This window comes from Podarcis filfolensis (genome assembly GCF_964270895.1).
Source record: "Podarcis filfolensis genome assembly, chromosome: 7".
In the NCBI taxonomy this organism is placed as follows: Eukaryota; Metazoa; Chordata; class Lepidosauria; order Squamata; family Lacertidae; genus Podarcis; species Podarcis filfolensis.
In genome coordinates this window covers 89,557,652-89,571,451 of record NC_139603.1, presented here as the reverse complement: position 1 = coordinate 89,571,451, position 13,800 = coordinate 89,557,652, and the positions used below count along the sequence as shown (strand labels likewise).

Below are 13,800 nucleotides of genomic sequence, written 5' to 3'. Positions count from 1 at the left end.
TCAGCCAGATTGGCGGGGTATAAATAATAAATAATTATTATTATTATTATTATTATTATTATTATTATTATTATTACAGGTGTTTGGAAACTGACTCCTTTTAATGACAGGGGTGGTGCCATGCTGCTCCCATTGTAATTATCTGTATGGTTTTAATGGAGCGTGTGTGTGTATAAAATGGCTTTTAAATTATCGTTTTTTCCTATATTTTAAGCAGTTCTTGGTTTTATCTGTCAGCCACCTTGAGTCAGGGAAAATGTCAGGTATATAATAATCTTAACAATAATAATACTCACACAAGATTATTAGAAGACATCTGAAGGCAGCCCTGTTCAGGGAAGTTTTTAATGTGTGACATTTTAATGTATTTTTAATCTTTGTTGGAATCTGCCCAGAGTGGCTGGGGAAACCCAGCCAGATGAGCAGGGTACAAATAATAAATTATTATTATTATTATTATTATTATTATTATTATTATTATTATTATGCCTCTTGAGGCAGAGCGGAGCCATTGTGGTTAGTAGCCATCCATAAGCCCTCTCCTCTGTGAATTTGCCCAATCCTCTTTTAAGTCCTCCAGGCTCATCAACTGGATCACCTCTGCCTATATGCTTCTGTTCTTTTATATGCTTAGAAACCATAGAATGGTAGAGTTGGCAGGGAACCATGAGGGTCATCTAGTCCAACCCCCTGCAATGCAGGAATCTTGAACCCACATACCTGAGACTACAAGTCTCGTGCTCTACTAAAGAGCTATGCTTGCCGGCAATGCTATCTTCCACAATGGTTTCCACCTGTGTGGAAGCAGCATAGCCTGCAACTGCCAAGATGCCCTCTAAATCTCTTGCTTAAAAAAATGACGCTACTTTCTTGTCCTCAGGTTCAGAGGCAAATTTTAGGGTCAACCTAATGGTTTTTGTTAGCAGACCAGCAGTTTCATGTATGAGTTCTTAAAAACCTCTAGAGTGGATACCATCTGGACTAGGTGATTTGTCCGCCAGTGAGTGGCCTCTCCTTAAACAGGAGTCGCCCACTCACAGGCCTAATAAGACCTGAAAGGCTTCAGAGGTTGGCAGACCAGGTGGTTCTGAGCAAACCATGCCCACCTTTCTGACTTGACATCCTACATGGCAGTTATGGTAAACTTCCAAGCCATGGCTAAGTGGAAGAAAAGTCGGAAGCAGACTTTAAAGTGTTCCTCCCCCTCCATCGTTCTGCCTGGACACTGAGGTCCAGTGCCGAGGGCCTTCTGGCGGTTCCCTCCCTGTGAGAAGCCAAGTTACAGGGAACCAGGCAGAGGGCCTTCTCGGTGGTGGCACCCGCCCTGTGGAACACCCTCTCACAAGATGTCAAAGAGAAAAACAACTACCAGACTTTTAGAAGACATCTGAAGGCAGCCCTGTTCAGGGAAGCTTTTAATGTTTAATAGACTATTGTATTTTAGTCTTTTGTTGGAAGCCGCCCAGAGTGGCTGGGGAAACCCAGCCAGATGGGTGGGGTATAAATAATAAATAATAATAATAATAATAATTATTCCTGAATCCTCCTTTGCAGCTGTGGCTTGAATTCAAGACAGAAATGCAAAGGGGGGAAAAGATATATTCCTTTGCAGGTGCAACCTGAACTCAAGCCACACCTGCAAATGAAGACCTGGAAGTGTACTTTTGGAGTGCACTCCGGAATCTTTCCTCTGACATTTGAGTCACCTGGCGCTGTTGGTGGCCATCAGGTGATTAACAGGTGGCGAGAGATGCTGTGCCACTCAGAGGTCCAGCTTCTGGGTCTCCCGTTGAGGCATCTGGATGCTGGACTAGGTAAGGTTTGGGCCTGATCCCAATCTCATGATGTCCCTTGGCATTCTCCAGGACTCACTGGGGCTCGCTGCTCCAGGACCCAAGCAGAGCTGGGTTCAAGAAGCCATCTACCTTGCAGCCCAACCCTATGAGCATTTGCTCAGAAGTAAATCCAACTGTGTGTTTTTTATTTTAAAAAAAGTTTATTTATTTGCTCTCACACCCTGCCACAGACAGCGATCATGCCCTCCTTTACTTCTCAGTCACTGACAATAAACACTGAGGCATTAACTGACCTCGGAATTCAGTCTAAACACACTTCTTGTGTGTTTAGCCTGAACGGAGAACCGTGGACGTTCCCTGGCAAATAGAAGGAGTGTTCCTGAGACAATTACTTTGAGAGAGGCCCTTGCCAGCTCTTTCCCCTCACAAAGGGCTGTGAGATCCCTGAGGAATTGTGGCTTACGGGGCTGCGGAGACCTGGAAATTCCCCTTGGCCACCTCTGGCCCACAGTGACCCTGCTTCCTGTCAGGTTCTCCTCTTCCTCCTCCTGGTGGCAGCAGCCATCACCTTCTGGAAGACAGTATGTAGGCAACAGAGGTGCTGGAGAGGGCAAGGAAAACGACAAAGGCGCCGACGAAGCCCAGCCAGTCCACCAGGATGCCTGCCAGGCTGCTGAACACCAGTTTGCCCAGAACTTCCAGCGTGGCCAGCAGGGAGTAGTGAGTGGCCTGCAGAGGAAAGAGAGGCGTCGTAAGGAGAGGAGGGGATCCAGCCCACAGCCCAGAGGCAGCGCACAGAATTGTTCCCCTCCCCATTTATATTTGTAAAGGTAAAGGGACCCCTGACCTTTAGGTCCAGTCGTGGCTGACTCTGGGGTTGTGGCGCTCATCTCGCTTTATTGGCCGAGGGAGCCGGCGTACAGCTTCCGGGTCATGTGGCCAGCATGACTAAGCCGCTTCCGGTGAACCAGAGCAGCGCACGGAAACGCCGTTTACCTTCCCGCCGGAGCGGTACCTATTTATCTACTTGCACTTTGACGTGCTTTCCAACTGCTAGGTTGGCAGGAGCAGGGACCGAGCAACGGGAGCTCACCCCATCACGGGGATTCAAACCGCCAACCTTCTGATCAGCAAGTCCTAGGCTCTGTGGTTTAACCCACAGCGCCACCCGCATCCCATTTATATTTGAAGAGAGCCTAAAGGAGGCATAGGCAAACTAGGCCATCCAGATGTTTTTGGCCTACAACTCCCATGATCCCTAGCTAACAGGACCAGTGGCCAGGGATGATGGGAATTGTAGTCTCAAAACATCTGGATGGCCGGGTTTGCCTATGCCTGGCCTAAAGGCTCATTTCCACACACCCTTCTTGAAGGCACAGCGAGAGAGGAGCAAATGTTATTCCTTTATTCATTTGTTCTCCACCCTTCACCCTAAGGTCCCAGGGCAGGTTACAGCATTAAAACACAATGTAAAAGAAAAAAATTATTTATCCTGGCTCTGGTACCCTTAGCAATCCGAGCAGCCACAGATATCAAGGGAGTGGAAATAAAAGGCAGAACCTACAAATTATTGCTCTTTGCAGATGACCTAATGGTCACAGCACCAGACCCCATAAACACAGCAACCTCCCTAACCAGAGAACTCAACACATTTGCAATGGTGTCGGGCCTACAAGTAAATTTTGCAAAGTCAGAAGCTATGTGCTTCAACACCCCTCCCCAGACCCAAAAATAACTCTCTAATGTCACCAAGATAAAACTTTGCCACACCAAGTTCAGATACCTAGGGGTACAAATAGCCAGAAACCTCAATAAATTAGAAGGTGGTTTAAGACTAGAGATGGAAAGGTGCAAAGCCGTCCCCCCCCCCCCGGAAAATTGAAAACAACTGTTTGATATAGTTTGAATATTCCACATACTCCCCCACCTCATTTTTCTGGGGGGAAATGGCTTTGGGGGGAAACGGAAAAAAGCCTGGTTCCCCCCATTTTTCCAGGGTTTTTTCCAGGCCTTCCCATCTCTAGTTAAGATGTTACTAGTTCATATTAAGTGAATTGGCTTTTTAAGGAACCAAAGCTTTTTAAAGCACCAAAGCAAACCAACACATGTCCTTTGGGCAGTGGGGCGGGGAGCAGAACGTAGAGGCAAGAGTTGTACCTGTATGTTCTCCTGGGCCTTTTGTGCACATTGCATCATTATGCTGAATGTTAAGGTGGTTACCAGGCCAGCGATGAAGTGCTGCAGGAAGATACTCAGCACAGCTGCCACTGGAGACACAGAGAGAGAAAGAGAGAGAGGGAGTGAGGGAGGGAGAGATCTGTTAGTCTAGAAGCAGGGAAAAGTGTCTGGCTGGCTTCCAAAAACCCAAAGAAGGTGTGGGTTAAGGATTCAAGAGCTACAGTCTCTTTACCTGCTGCTGGGCCTGAACTCTTGAGGAACTGGAGAGTTTCCATTGCTTAGCAAAATTTTGACCTTCCTGGTTGCAAGTGTGCATGTGCAAATTTGCAGGCAAGGTCTGCCAATGACTCTATATATATATATATATATATATATATATATATATATATATATATATATATATAAAATTTACCGGTATACCCGCCCTTCCCGGTTCAAAAAACCGGGCTCAGGGCGGCTAACAACAAATTTAATTGTACAACACTTAATTGTAAAAGCAGCATAAAATACAGTATAAAAACACGAATAACAATAAAATTCAAAGTTCAGAAATCAATTTAGGGGAAATCCATCTAATACGCATTAGATAATCACCAGGGCTAGCTGGCTGAATTAGTCCCACTTGGGCCAGCGAAGAGGCCAGGGGAGAATTTGCTGTGGGGTCTCAGAGCAGGTGATCTTCATAGAAGGGGAGGGGGAGGGAAGAGAAGGGGAATAAAAGATCAGGCTGAATTCAAATTAAAAGCCAGGCGGAATAGCTCTGTCTTACAGGCCCTGTGGAAGGATGTTAAATCCTGCAGGGCCCTGGTCTCCTGGGACAGAGCATTCCACCAGGTTGGAGCCATCACTGAAAAGGCCCTGGCCCTGGTGGAGGATAGTCTGGCTTCCTTAGGGCCCGGGACCTCTAAACTATGATTATTCATAGACCTTAAGGTCCTCTGCGGGGCAGACCAGGAGAGGCGGTCCCATAAATCCTTAGCAGAGGGAAGCTTTTGAGCTGTAACCCCTGTTCTGTGCGGCCTTCAGCCACAGTCCAATAATGGACCATTTCTTATCCTCATGCACTAGGAATATTTGTGTGGAAGGATGGGGAGAGAGGCTGCATCTAAGAGCGTTCTCTCTGCACTGCCATTATAAAAGGTCGTCCTCATTTAAGTCCCTCAAATTCTGCAAACACTCAGATTCAGGGTGGGGAGAATAAACCACAGTAAACACATTTGTGACTTTAGAACTCTTGGATGAGATCCGCACAGAGACTGAAGCAGGAGAAACAGCTGCTGTGTTGGGTTGCTTTCAACTCACCTTCAAAGACTGGTTTTTTGTCCTCATAGGCAACCAGCAGGAGTGTTTGGAAGACCAGGCTGAACAAACGGAATATCATCAAGGTCTTCAGCATAGAAAAGGGGTTCCTGGGGAGAATAAGCCACAAAGGAAAGTCATCAGGGATGGCAGAAACACTCAGGGACAGCATAAGAAGAGGTTCATTGCAGGGTGGCAAGGACAGAGGCTGAAGTGAAAAGGCTATGAATCAAATCAGGCTGCCCTGGAGAAAAGATCCAGCCTTCAGCATTCTGGGGTAGATGTTGCAAGCAGGGCAAAAGATGTGCTGTGGAAATGTTAGCTATTTCTAATTGAGTGCAGAGGAAGTCAAAGGATAATAGGTAGCAGGTGGGCGTGATTTCAAAAGCATTTGCAAATGGCCATTCAACCCTCTGAGGATCCATAGTTAGTTTTTTTGTTTTTGTAAAATGCTTCTGGTCCTTGAGGCGGCAAAAGATACGGATTCCTGAGAGCAAATCAGGCATTCCGGGTTCTCTTTTCTCCCCGCTTCTCAGTGTACGGGAGTCTCATAATTCTGCATAAATGGGACAAAGCACGGCAGGAAGAAAGTGCCTGCTGGAAGTGAAAAGTTGGGCAGAGTAGGATGAAAAACCACATGGAGAATCCATAGCATGAAACCCCATTTGAAGGCTGATGGTGCTTACCCCTGTTTTGACATCAGATAGCCTCCAAATGAGGAGCCTATAATGGAGAAGATCATGGCCACAATCCCATTCCAGAAGCCAAGTTCCTGTGGGGAAAAGGAATGGTCCAGTAGGAAGAGGGGAAACATGGATATGGCCCCTTGTTCACCTGCAAGGAGAATCAAGGTTCAGTTTCCAGCAAAGCCTGCCCTGGGCCGGGGAACCTCAGCGGCTGCAAATAACAGGAATAGGAATTATAGTTACTATTACTGGCAGCAACCACTTTGCGCAGGGACTCTATTCCTGGCCCCTGTGTGTGTCGGTGGGGTGAGCATAAGCCTGCCCACCCTGTTCTGCCCCCATTCTGCCCTCTCCCAGGTCCAAAACGACACATGCACTGGTGTTCACACGTCAGTCAGACACATGCAAAATGGTTGCTGCCTGCATGGATGAATACAGTGGTACCTCGGGTTAAGTACTTAATTCGTTCCAGAGGTCCGTTCTTAACCTGAAACTGTTCTTAACCTGAAGCACCACTTTAGCTAATGGGGCCTCCTGCTGCCGCCGCCGTGCCTCCGGAGCACGATTTCTGTTCTCATCCTGAAGCAAAGTTCTTAGCCCGAGGTAATATTTCTGGGTTAGCGGAGTCTGTAACCTGAAGCGTATGTAACCTGAAGCTTATGTAACCCGAGGTACCACTGTATAGCCTTTCAGATAGCTTGGGCTAGAACCATATAGGGCAGAGCTTTCCAAACTTTTCATGTTGCTGACACACTTTTTAGATATGCATCATTTCACGACACAGTAATTCGGTTTTACTAGCAAACTGGAGGTTAAACCCCTTTCCAACTCCAGGAGGAGCGCGGGGAGCGTTCGCGCGACACACCTACACACTGCAGCCGACATGCTAACATGTTGCGACACACCATTTTGAAAGCTCTGATATAGGACTTTACAGGTCACAACCAGCCCTTTGAATTGGGCCTGGAAGCAGGCCAGTAGCCAGCAGAGCTGTTGTAACACGGGCGTCAGACACACAGGCTGTAGAGGTCTAACTGCCAGAGAAACTCTCTCTGTTGTAACTCTGGGGGTGGGTCACAAGATGCAGGCCAACTCAGTTACTTAAAAAGCACATGACGTAAGACAGCCTCCCCATGGCTGATGGGGGTTGCAGTCCGAAACATCTGGAAGTCACTAGGCTGGAGAAACCGGCAGAGCTAAGAAGCTGAAGGTGCTTAAGAGGAGGTGCATTCAAAACTATAGTGTCCTCACCCTCACCCTCACCTCTTACACCTGAAACAGCATCAACTTGGAAGGTCTACATCATGTGGCTTTGCTGAGCTGCACACAATATCCCCATGTTACCCTCTCCCCATTAGCCTGGACCCCTTTCCCAAAGACACACTGTGCATGTCCTAACAGATCAACCATTTGGCTCACCAGCATAATCTGCAGCTGCAAGTCTTTAGAAGGACTCACCCAGCTTATAGAGGAGCACCAAACCAACAGTCCAAAGAGTGTCTGGCACCTTGAGAAGCTCTTGGAGCATGACGCAGGGGTTTAAGGTTCTGAACCTGACCCAACTGTATTGAGGATTGAACCTCACTTTCAGTTTTAGGTTAGCATTCCAGGTGACTCCAATGGCCACAACGTAAAGAAGGGCCAGGCCCACAAAGAGGGTCTGCCAGCCCAGGTGATGGAGGAAAGTCAGCAGGCCCCCTCCTGCCAAGACGGAGCCCAGCTTGTAGGCCACGACCTGGATGGTGTTGCCGTACCCAATCTCACGTTGCGTCAGCAGCTGGATGGCAATCGCGTCCACTGCAATGTCTTGGATGGAGGCGCAGAAGTTCATGAGAAGGAGGACAATGGCCACCGGGAGGAAGTTTGTCTCGGGGGCCATGAGGGAGCAGGCCAGGCAGGCCAGCACGAAGCCATACAGGGTGAGCAGCAGCCACGACCTCTTGGTGAAGTACTGGTCCACCAGGGGTGCCCAGAGCATCTTGAGAATCCAGGGCACATAAAGCACCTTAGACAGGCTGATCTTGGTAAAGGAGAGGCCCAGCGTGCGGAAGTAGATAGGCAGCAGCCCAGACTGGAGCCCATACGGGATGCCTTGGACAAAATACAGCATTGCGAGGACAGCATACTTGGCGTTCATCCTTCAGGAACTGCCATCCACCTGCAGGGAGCACAAGCAAAGATGGGCAGAGCTCAACAGGCTGAGGGATCTGTACCTTCACGTGCATCCAGGAGAAGTGTAGGTATTCAAGGACCAGAGGGAAAAGGAGTTTGCCCATTGGTAGTTGTGGAAAGAACTCAGAGGCTAGACATGTTATACACAAATAATGAAAATGAGACGGCATGGATTTAGCTTTCTCTGCCCAGCATAATATTTTGCAACTTATGGGTGCTGTTAGAGAGACACAGTGATTTTTCAGGTAGATACCTGGTCAATCTAATATTCTAGAAAGCATAATAGGGAAGAGCCTGGGTACTGTGGCATGATTTCACAGAATGGAATTGCCCTGGTAGATGAAAAACGGGACTTGAAAACGTTTATTGTTTTTATTTAAAAATACCTGAAAGTTGCCTTTGGCCAATAACCTCCAGGTTGCTAATGAAACTTACTGAAACATAATAAAGTCACAACAACTTTATACAAATATTTGAGAAAACCCGTAAGATATCTTCTTGTATCTTAGCTTTTTGATTGGCTGCAGAAGCCAACACCCTACCCCACCCTGCTCTCCTGTCATTGGTGGAAAATAAATTACAAAGGGTAATTCAGTTTTATTATTATTGTTTTACTTCTGATATAATTGATTTCATACCCTTTAACATGGTAGGGCTGAAAATTGAGATAACACTGCATTTTAATATTGCTTGTTACGCACTTAAAGACTTTACTACAATCAACTGGTATATAAATTTTGTTAAATGAGTAAAATAAGATTTGAGGTCTTTATTTTACATATTCTTGTTTAGCTTTAAAATGACACAATATGGTACTGGAATCATTTTATTTTACCATGGGCTGTAAGCAGGAAGGACAGAATAGTCCTGATGGTTTTCACGTTGCTAGAAGTTAACCAATGTAACCAATCTTCAATAAAAGCCATTAATCATCTCCTGCCTACCTTCTCTGTTGGACACAACAATGTATTCAAAACACCCACTTTTCCATTGAGATTTTACATGTGCTCAGTCCTTAATGTATATACCGGTAATTTTATCAGCAGTTAGCATTTAATCCTTAGAGTACGCTAATAGAATCTGATCAGAGTTTTACAACAGGATGGAGGTATATAAATTCATGCATGATGTGGAGAAAATGGGTAGAGTTTTTCTCCCTTTCTCAAAATACTAGAAATTGTGGACCTCCAATAAAATTTAATACTGAAAGATTCAGGACAAACAAAAGAAAGCAGTTATTCAAACAGCGCACAGCTAAACTACGGAATTTGTTCCCACGAAAGATAGCGATGACCACCAACTTGGATGGCTATAAAAGAGAATTGGACAAATTCATGGAGAAAACAGCTACCAGCGGCAGCTAGCCACAAGGGCTATGCTCTGCTTTTGCTGCTAAAGGCAGTGTGCCTCTGAATAACAGCTGCTGGAAACCTCAGGAGCAGAGCATGCTCTTGAACTCAGGTCTTGCTTGCAGGCTTCCCATATTGGGCATCTGGTTGGCCACTGTGAGAAGAGGATACTGGATACAGTTGGAGGATGGATGGTGGCTAACAGATTGAGGTTGAATCCTGACAAGACAGAAGTACTGTTTTGGGGGGACAGGAGGCAGGCGGGTGTGGAGGACTCCTTGGTTCTGAATGGGGCAACTGTGCCCCTGAAGGACCAGGTGCGCAGCCTGGGAGTCATTTTGGACTCACAGCTGTCCATGGAGGCGCAGGTCAATTCTGTGTCCAGGGCAGCTGTTTACCAGCTCCATCTGGTACACAGGATGAGACCCTCCATGCCCGAAGACTGTCTCGCCAGAGTGGTGAATGCTCTGGTTATCTCGCGATTGGACTACTGCAATCTACTCTATGTGGGGCTACCTTTGAAGGTGACCCAGAAACTACAACTAATCCAGAATGCGGCAGCTAGACTGATGACTAGGAGTGGCCATCGAGACCATATAACACCGGTCTTGAAAGACCTACATTGGCTCCCAGTACATTTCCGAGCGCAGTTCAAAGTGTTGGTGCTGACCTTTAAAGCCCTAAACGGCCTCAAAGGCCCAGTATACCTGAGGGAGCGTCTCCACCCCCATCGTTCAGCCCGGACACTGAGGTCCAGCGCCGAGGGCCTTCTGGCGGTTCCCTCATTGCGAGAAGCTAAGTTACAGGGAACCAGGCAGAGGGCCTTCTCGGTGGTGGCGCCCGCCCTGTGGAACGCCCTCCCACCAGATGTCAAAGAGAACAACAGCTACCAGACTTTTAGAAGACATCTGAAGGCTTTAGAAGACATCTGAAGCTTTAAATGTTTGATGTATTACAGTATTTTAATATTTTTTTGGAAGCCGCCCAGAGTGGCTGGGGAAGCCAAGCCAGATGGGCGGGGTATAAATAATAAATTATGATGATGATGATGATACATTATATCTTCTTATGCCTGTAACCTAGGAAGCTCCTTTCTAGCAGATCAGAATATTTGTTTGACCAGCCCAGTGGAACTGGCACTGTTGCAGGTTCCACACAACACCCATTCCACATTTCTAAGAACTTGATCTTTTAGTGTGGCGGCACAAACACTTTGGAACTCCCTGCCTATTGACATCAGGAAGGTTCCTTCGCTGTACTCTTTTCGGTGCCTGCTTAAAACATTATTGCTTAATTTTTAAATTTTGTTGGGGGAACCCATACTTCAAGATCCAAAGGGGGATTCAGATCATCTTCTTATTACTGCGTTAATGTCCAAATCAGTCCCAATCAGTCCAAACAAAATTTGGCTTTGTAATTTGGAATTTATGTGATGTGATTTAATTTGATGTGATTGGCCAGTTAATAAAAATTATTTTAAAAAAATAAAACTAAAACATTATTGCTTAGACAAGCCTACCCAGATGTTTAGAAGGTAGATGAAAGTTTTAATTTGTTTTTGGTCTGCTGTCATTTTAGCTCTGTGAAAGTTTTAAATTATTGTTGTTAATTTTTACTTATTGAGAATTTAATTGCTTTACCTTTTTTGTAAACCACTTTGAGGTTAGTCTGTTGTTTTACAATCAAGTGGTGTATAATTTTTTAAAAAAACACATACATACATATATACTGTCCTTTCTAACTGGCAGTGGATGCTCCGGACCCTCTTTTTTAAACTGGGGTTGCCATATTTAGGAACTGTGCCTGCTAAAAACATTCTTGTTTAAGCAAGCTTACCAAGACACTTAGAAATGCTGATATGTTATATAACCCCCCTCTTTTTTCAGGGGGGCTATCAAGGGTAGCCAGCATTATGCCCCCCAAATGATGTTGGACTCCCTGCCATGCTGTAGTCCATCATCATCTGAAGAGCATCCTGTTCGCTCCTTGTGCTTCGATTCCTTTTAAACATCCTTTCAGTCCATGAGAAAGGACTCCCTTAACTATCTGTCACCATCAATTGGTCATCTTTTCTTTGTGTAGGGAGCCAGTGCTGGTGTACTTATTTATTCATATTTATTTCTTAAGTCTCATTTTTAAAAATCTATTATGTGTTCTAATTTTGTATTTTTACGTGGTGAACTGCCCTGTGATCTTTGTGGTATGCAAATTTAATAAACAACAAAAACGAATAATTTTGTTATTTTGACTTTTCGTATCTTTTATGCTGTCGTTGTGGTTTTGTTATTGTTTTCTTATCTGATATATTTCCGCAGGGACTGTAAGACAGAGTTGTTCCGCCTGGCCTTTGGCTTGGAGCCAATTTGATTCCCTCCCCCTCTTTCTTTTTCCTCCTGTGATGAGGCTGCATTTTAATGTTTCAATATTTTAATGTTGTATTTTAATCTTGTTTTTAAGTTGTATTCATTCAACTTGTTTTTATTATTGCCTGTTAGCCGCCCTGAGCCTGGCCTTGGCTGGGGAGGGCGGGGTATAAATAAAATTATTATTATTACAGTGGTACCTCAAGTTAAGTACTTAATTCGTTCCAGAGGTCCATACTTAACCCGAAACTGTTCTTAACCTGAAGCACCACTTTAGCTAACGGGGCCTCCTGCTGCCGCCATGCCGCCGGAGCAAGATTTCTGTTCTCATCCTGAAGCAAAGTTCTTAACCTGAAGCACTGTTTCTGGGTTAGCGGAGTCCGTAACCTGAAGCGTATGTAACCTGAAGCGTATGTAACCCGAGGTACCACTGTATTATTATTATTATTTTAACATTTTTTTCGTAAACCACTTTGAGGCGTTGATGTTTTGACAATCATGCAGGGTATGAATTCAGAATAACTGCATAAGTGCTAGTTACAGATAGGTAGCCGTGTTGGTCTGCCATAGTCAAAACAAAAAAAAAAAAATTCCTTCCCAACTAAGTTAGTTCTTGGTATGAGCTTTCGTGTGCATGCACACTTCTTCAGATACACTGAAACAGAAGTTGCCAGATCCTTCTATATAGTGAGAAGGTGGGGAGGGGTATTACTCAGAAGGGTGGTGGGAATGGGTGATTGGCAGATAGCTGTGATGAGCCTGTTGACGACTCTTAACGACTGCAATAGGTCTTACAGGAAAAAGCAAGGGGTGAGAAGGTGAAAAATGGCTTTGTCATGTATAATGAGATAAGAATCCAATGTCTTTGTTCAGACCAGGTCTCTCCATGGTTTTAAGTTTGGTAATGAGTTGCATAAGTGCTAACGGAGTTGGGGGTTGGGGGCTCTCACAGGCCTGCATTGTGTCACCCCCCTACTCCCAAAAACGAAGCTTCCCCAGCCCCCACAAGAACCCCTGTGGCAGCAGCAGGACTCAGCATCACTGGGTTGCCAGCCTGCCTGGCAGCATCATCAGCATCCCCGAGGCGAGTGGTCCAGCCTCCCCTCCGTTGCCATGGCAACCGCCTCCCCACCGGCCCTCCCTGCCCTTCCGCGCTTCGGCCGCTAGAGGGCGCCGCTGAGCCGCCCCTTCCCTCTCCTTCCCCGCCGCTCGCGGGACCCACATAAAAGTCCAGCCGCTCCGCTCCGCGCTTCCACGGCCAACAGCGAGAGCAGAAACGCCGCCGCCTCCCTCAGAGAAACGGAACAAGGCCCAGACCATGAGCGCAGGTACACTTCCGGTCAAGGAGAGAGGAAAAAAAGGGCAAGCGTCGCTTTCAGACCGGAAACGGCGCTCCGTCGGCGGGGCTTCGCGGCCCTTCTAGGCGGCGCCTCTCGGTAGACTTCGCTCAGCAGGCGCCGCGACGCCATTTCACCCTAAAGGGCACAGTCTCACTGCAAAGGCCGAGACTTCCGGTTGTCGTTCGAAAGGGGCTTTGGCACAAGTGTAGAGTGGCGCCGCTCTGTCCTTTTTACCTCTCTAGCGGTGCAGGATTCAACCCCCAAAGGCGCACCCCTCCTTTGTCTCCCGAGACAGACAGATGTCAACAACAGCGGAGGCTCACTCTGCTTTGGAGAGGCAGAGTTCGACCGAGAACCGGCAGTGTTCATGCGTAATTCATTGAAACTGTGTCCCCTTTGGGTCAGGGGACCATAGAGGTAGAAAACAGCAAGAGGTCATCATCCCGTTTCAGCACTTGACAAGCTGCATACAGCGTTGCCAATAAAGGACACTATAGAGCAGCCTCATAGAGCAGAATTATAACAGAAAGATATGGATGTCTGGTACACCCCAGGTAGTGTGGTTGCTGACCTTGAGCCAGACATCCTGGAGAGTGAAGTCAAATGGGCCTTAGAAA

General features: G+C 46.4%; 1 protein-coding gene across 3 annotated transcripts; it reads right to left on the bottom strand.

Annotated features, from left to right (window-relative positions):
* Positions 1-1,976: 1,976 nt before the first annotated feature.
* MFSD3 (major facilitator superfamily domain containing 3) lies at positions 1,977-13,212 on the bottom strand. 3 transcript variants are annotated; one of them, XR_014549948.1, is made up of 7 exons: positions 13,066-13,212; positions 7,418-8,117; positions 5,960-6,107; positions 5,277-5,383; positions 3,954-4,063; positions 3,361-3,465; positions 2,385-2,525 (listed from the first exon to the last, which is right to left on the bottom strand). XR_014549948.1 is itself a non-coding variant. In XM_083622181.1 (6 exons), the coding sequence occupies exons 2-6, from the start codon at positions 8,094-8,096 to the stop codon at positions 2,361-2,363; spliced, it is 1,209 nt and encodes a 402-aa protein (XP_083478307.1). In that variant the 5' UTR covers positions 8,097-8,117; positions 13,066-13,212; the 3' UTR covers positions 1,977-2,360. The 3 variants fall into 3 exon arrangements, 2 of the variants coding, with proteins under 2 accessions (XP_083478307.1, XP_083478308.1); XM_083622181.1 differs by lacking the exon at positions 3,361-3,465 and having other exon boundaries at positions 1,977-2,525; XM_083622182.1 differs by lacking the exons at positions 2,385-2,525; positions 3,361-3,465 and adding an exon at positions 3,467-3,579.
* Positions 13,213-13,800: the final 588 nt, after the last annotated feature.

Excerpts from the sequence above, each read along its gene's own strand:
- MFSD3 (XM_083622181.1), bottom strand. The coding sequence starts at position 8,096 with ATGAACGCCAAGTATGCTGTCCTCGCAATGCTGTATTTTGTCCAAGGC. Across the intron at positions 6,108-7,417 it reads GGTGCTCCTCTATAAGCTGG|GTGAACAAGGGGCCATATCC; the intron begins GTGAGTCCTTCT and ends TTCTCCTTGCAG. Across the intron at positions 2,526-3,953 it reads AGGCCCAGGAGAACATACAG|GCCACTCACTACTCCCTGCT; the intron begins GTACAACTCTTG and ends TTTCCTCTGCAG.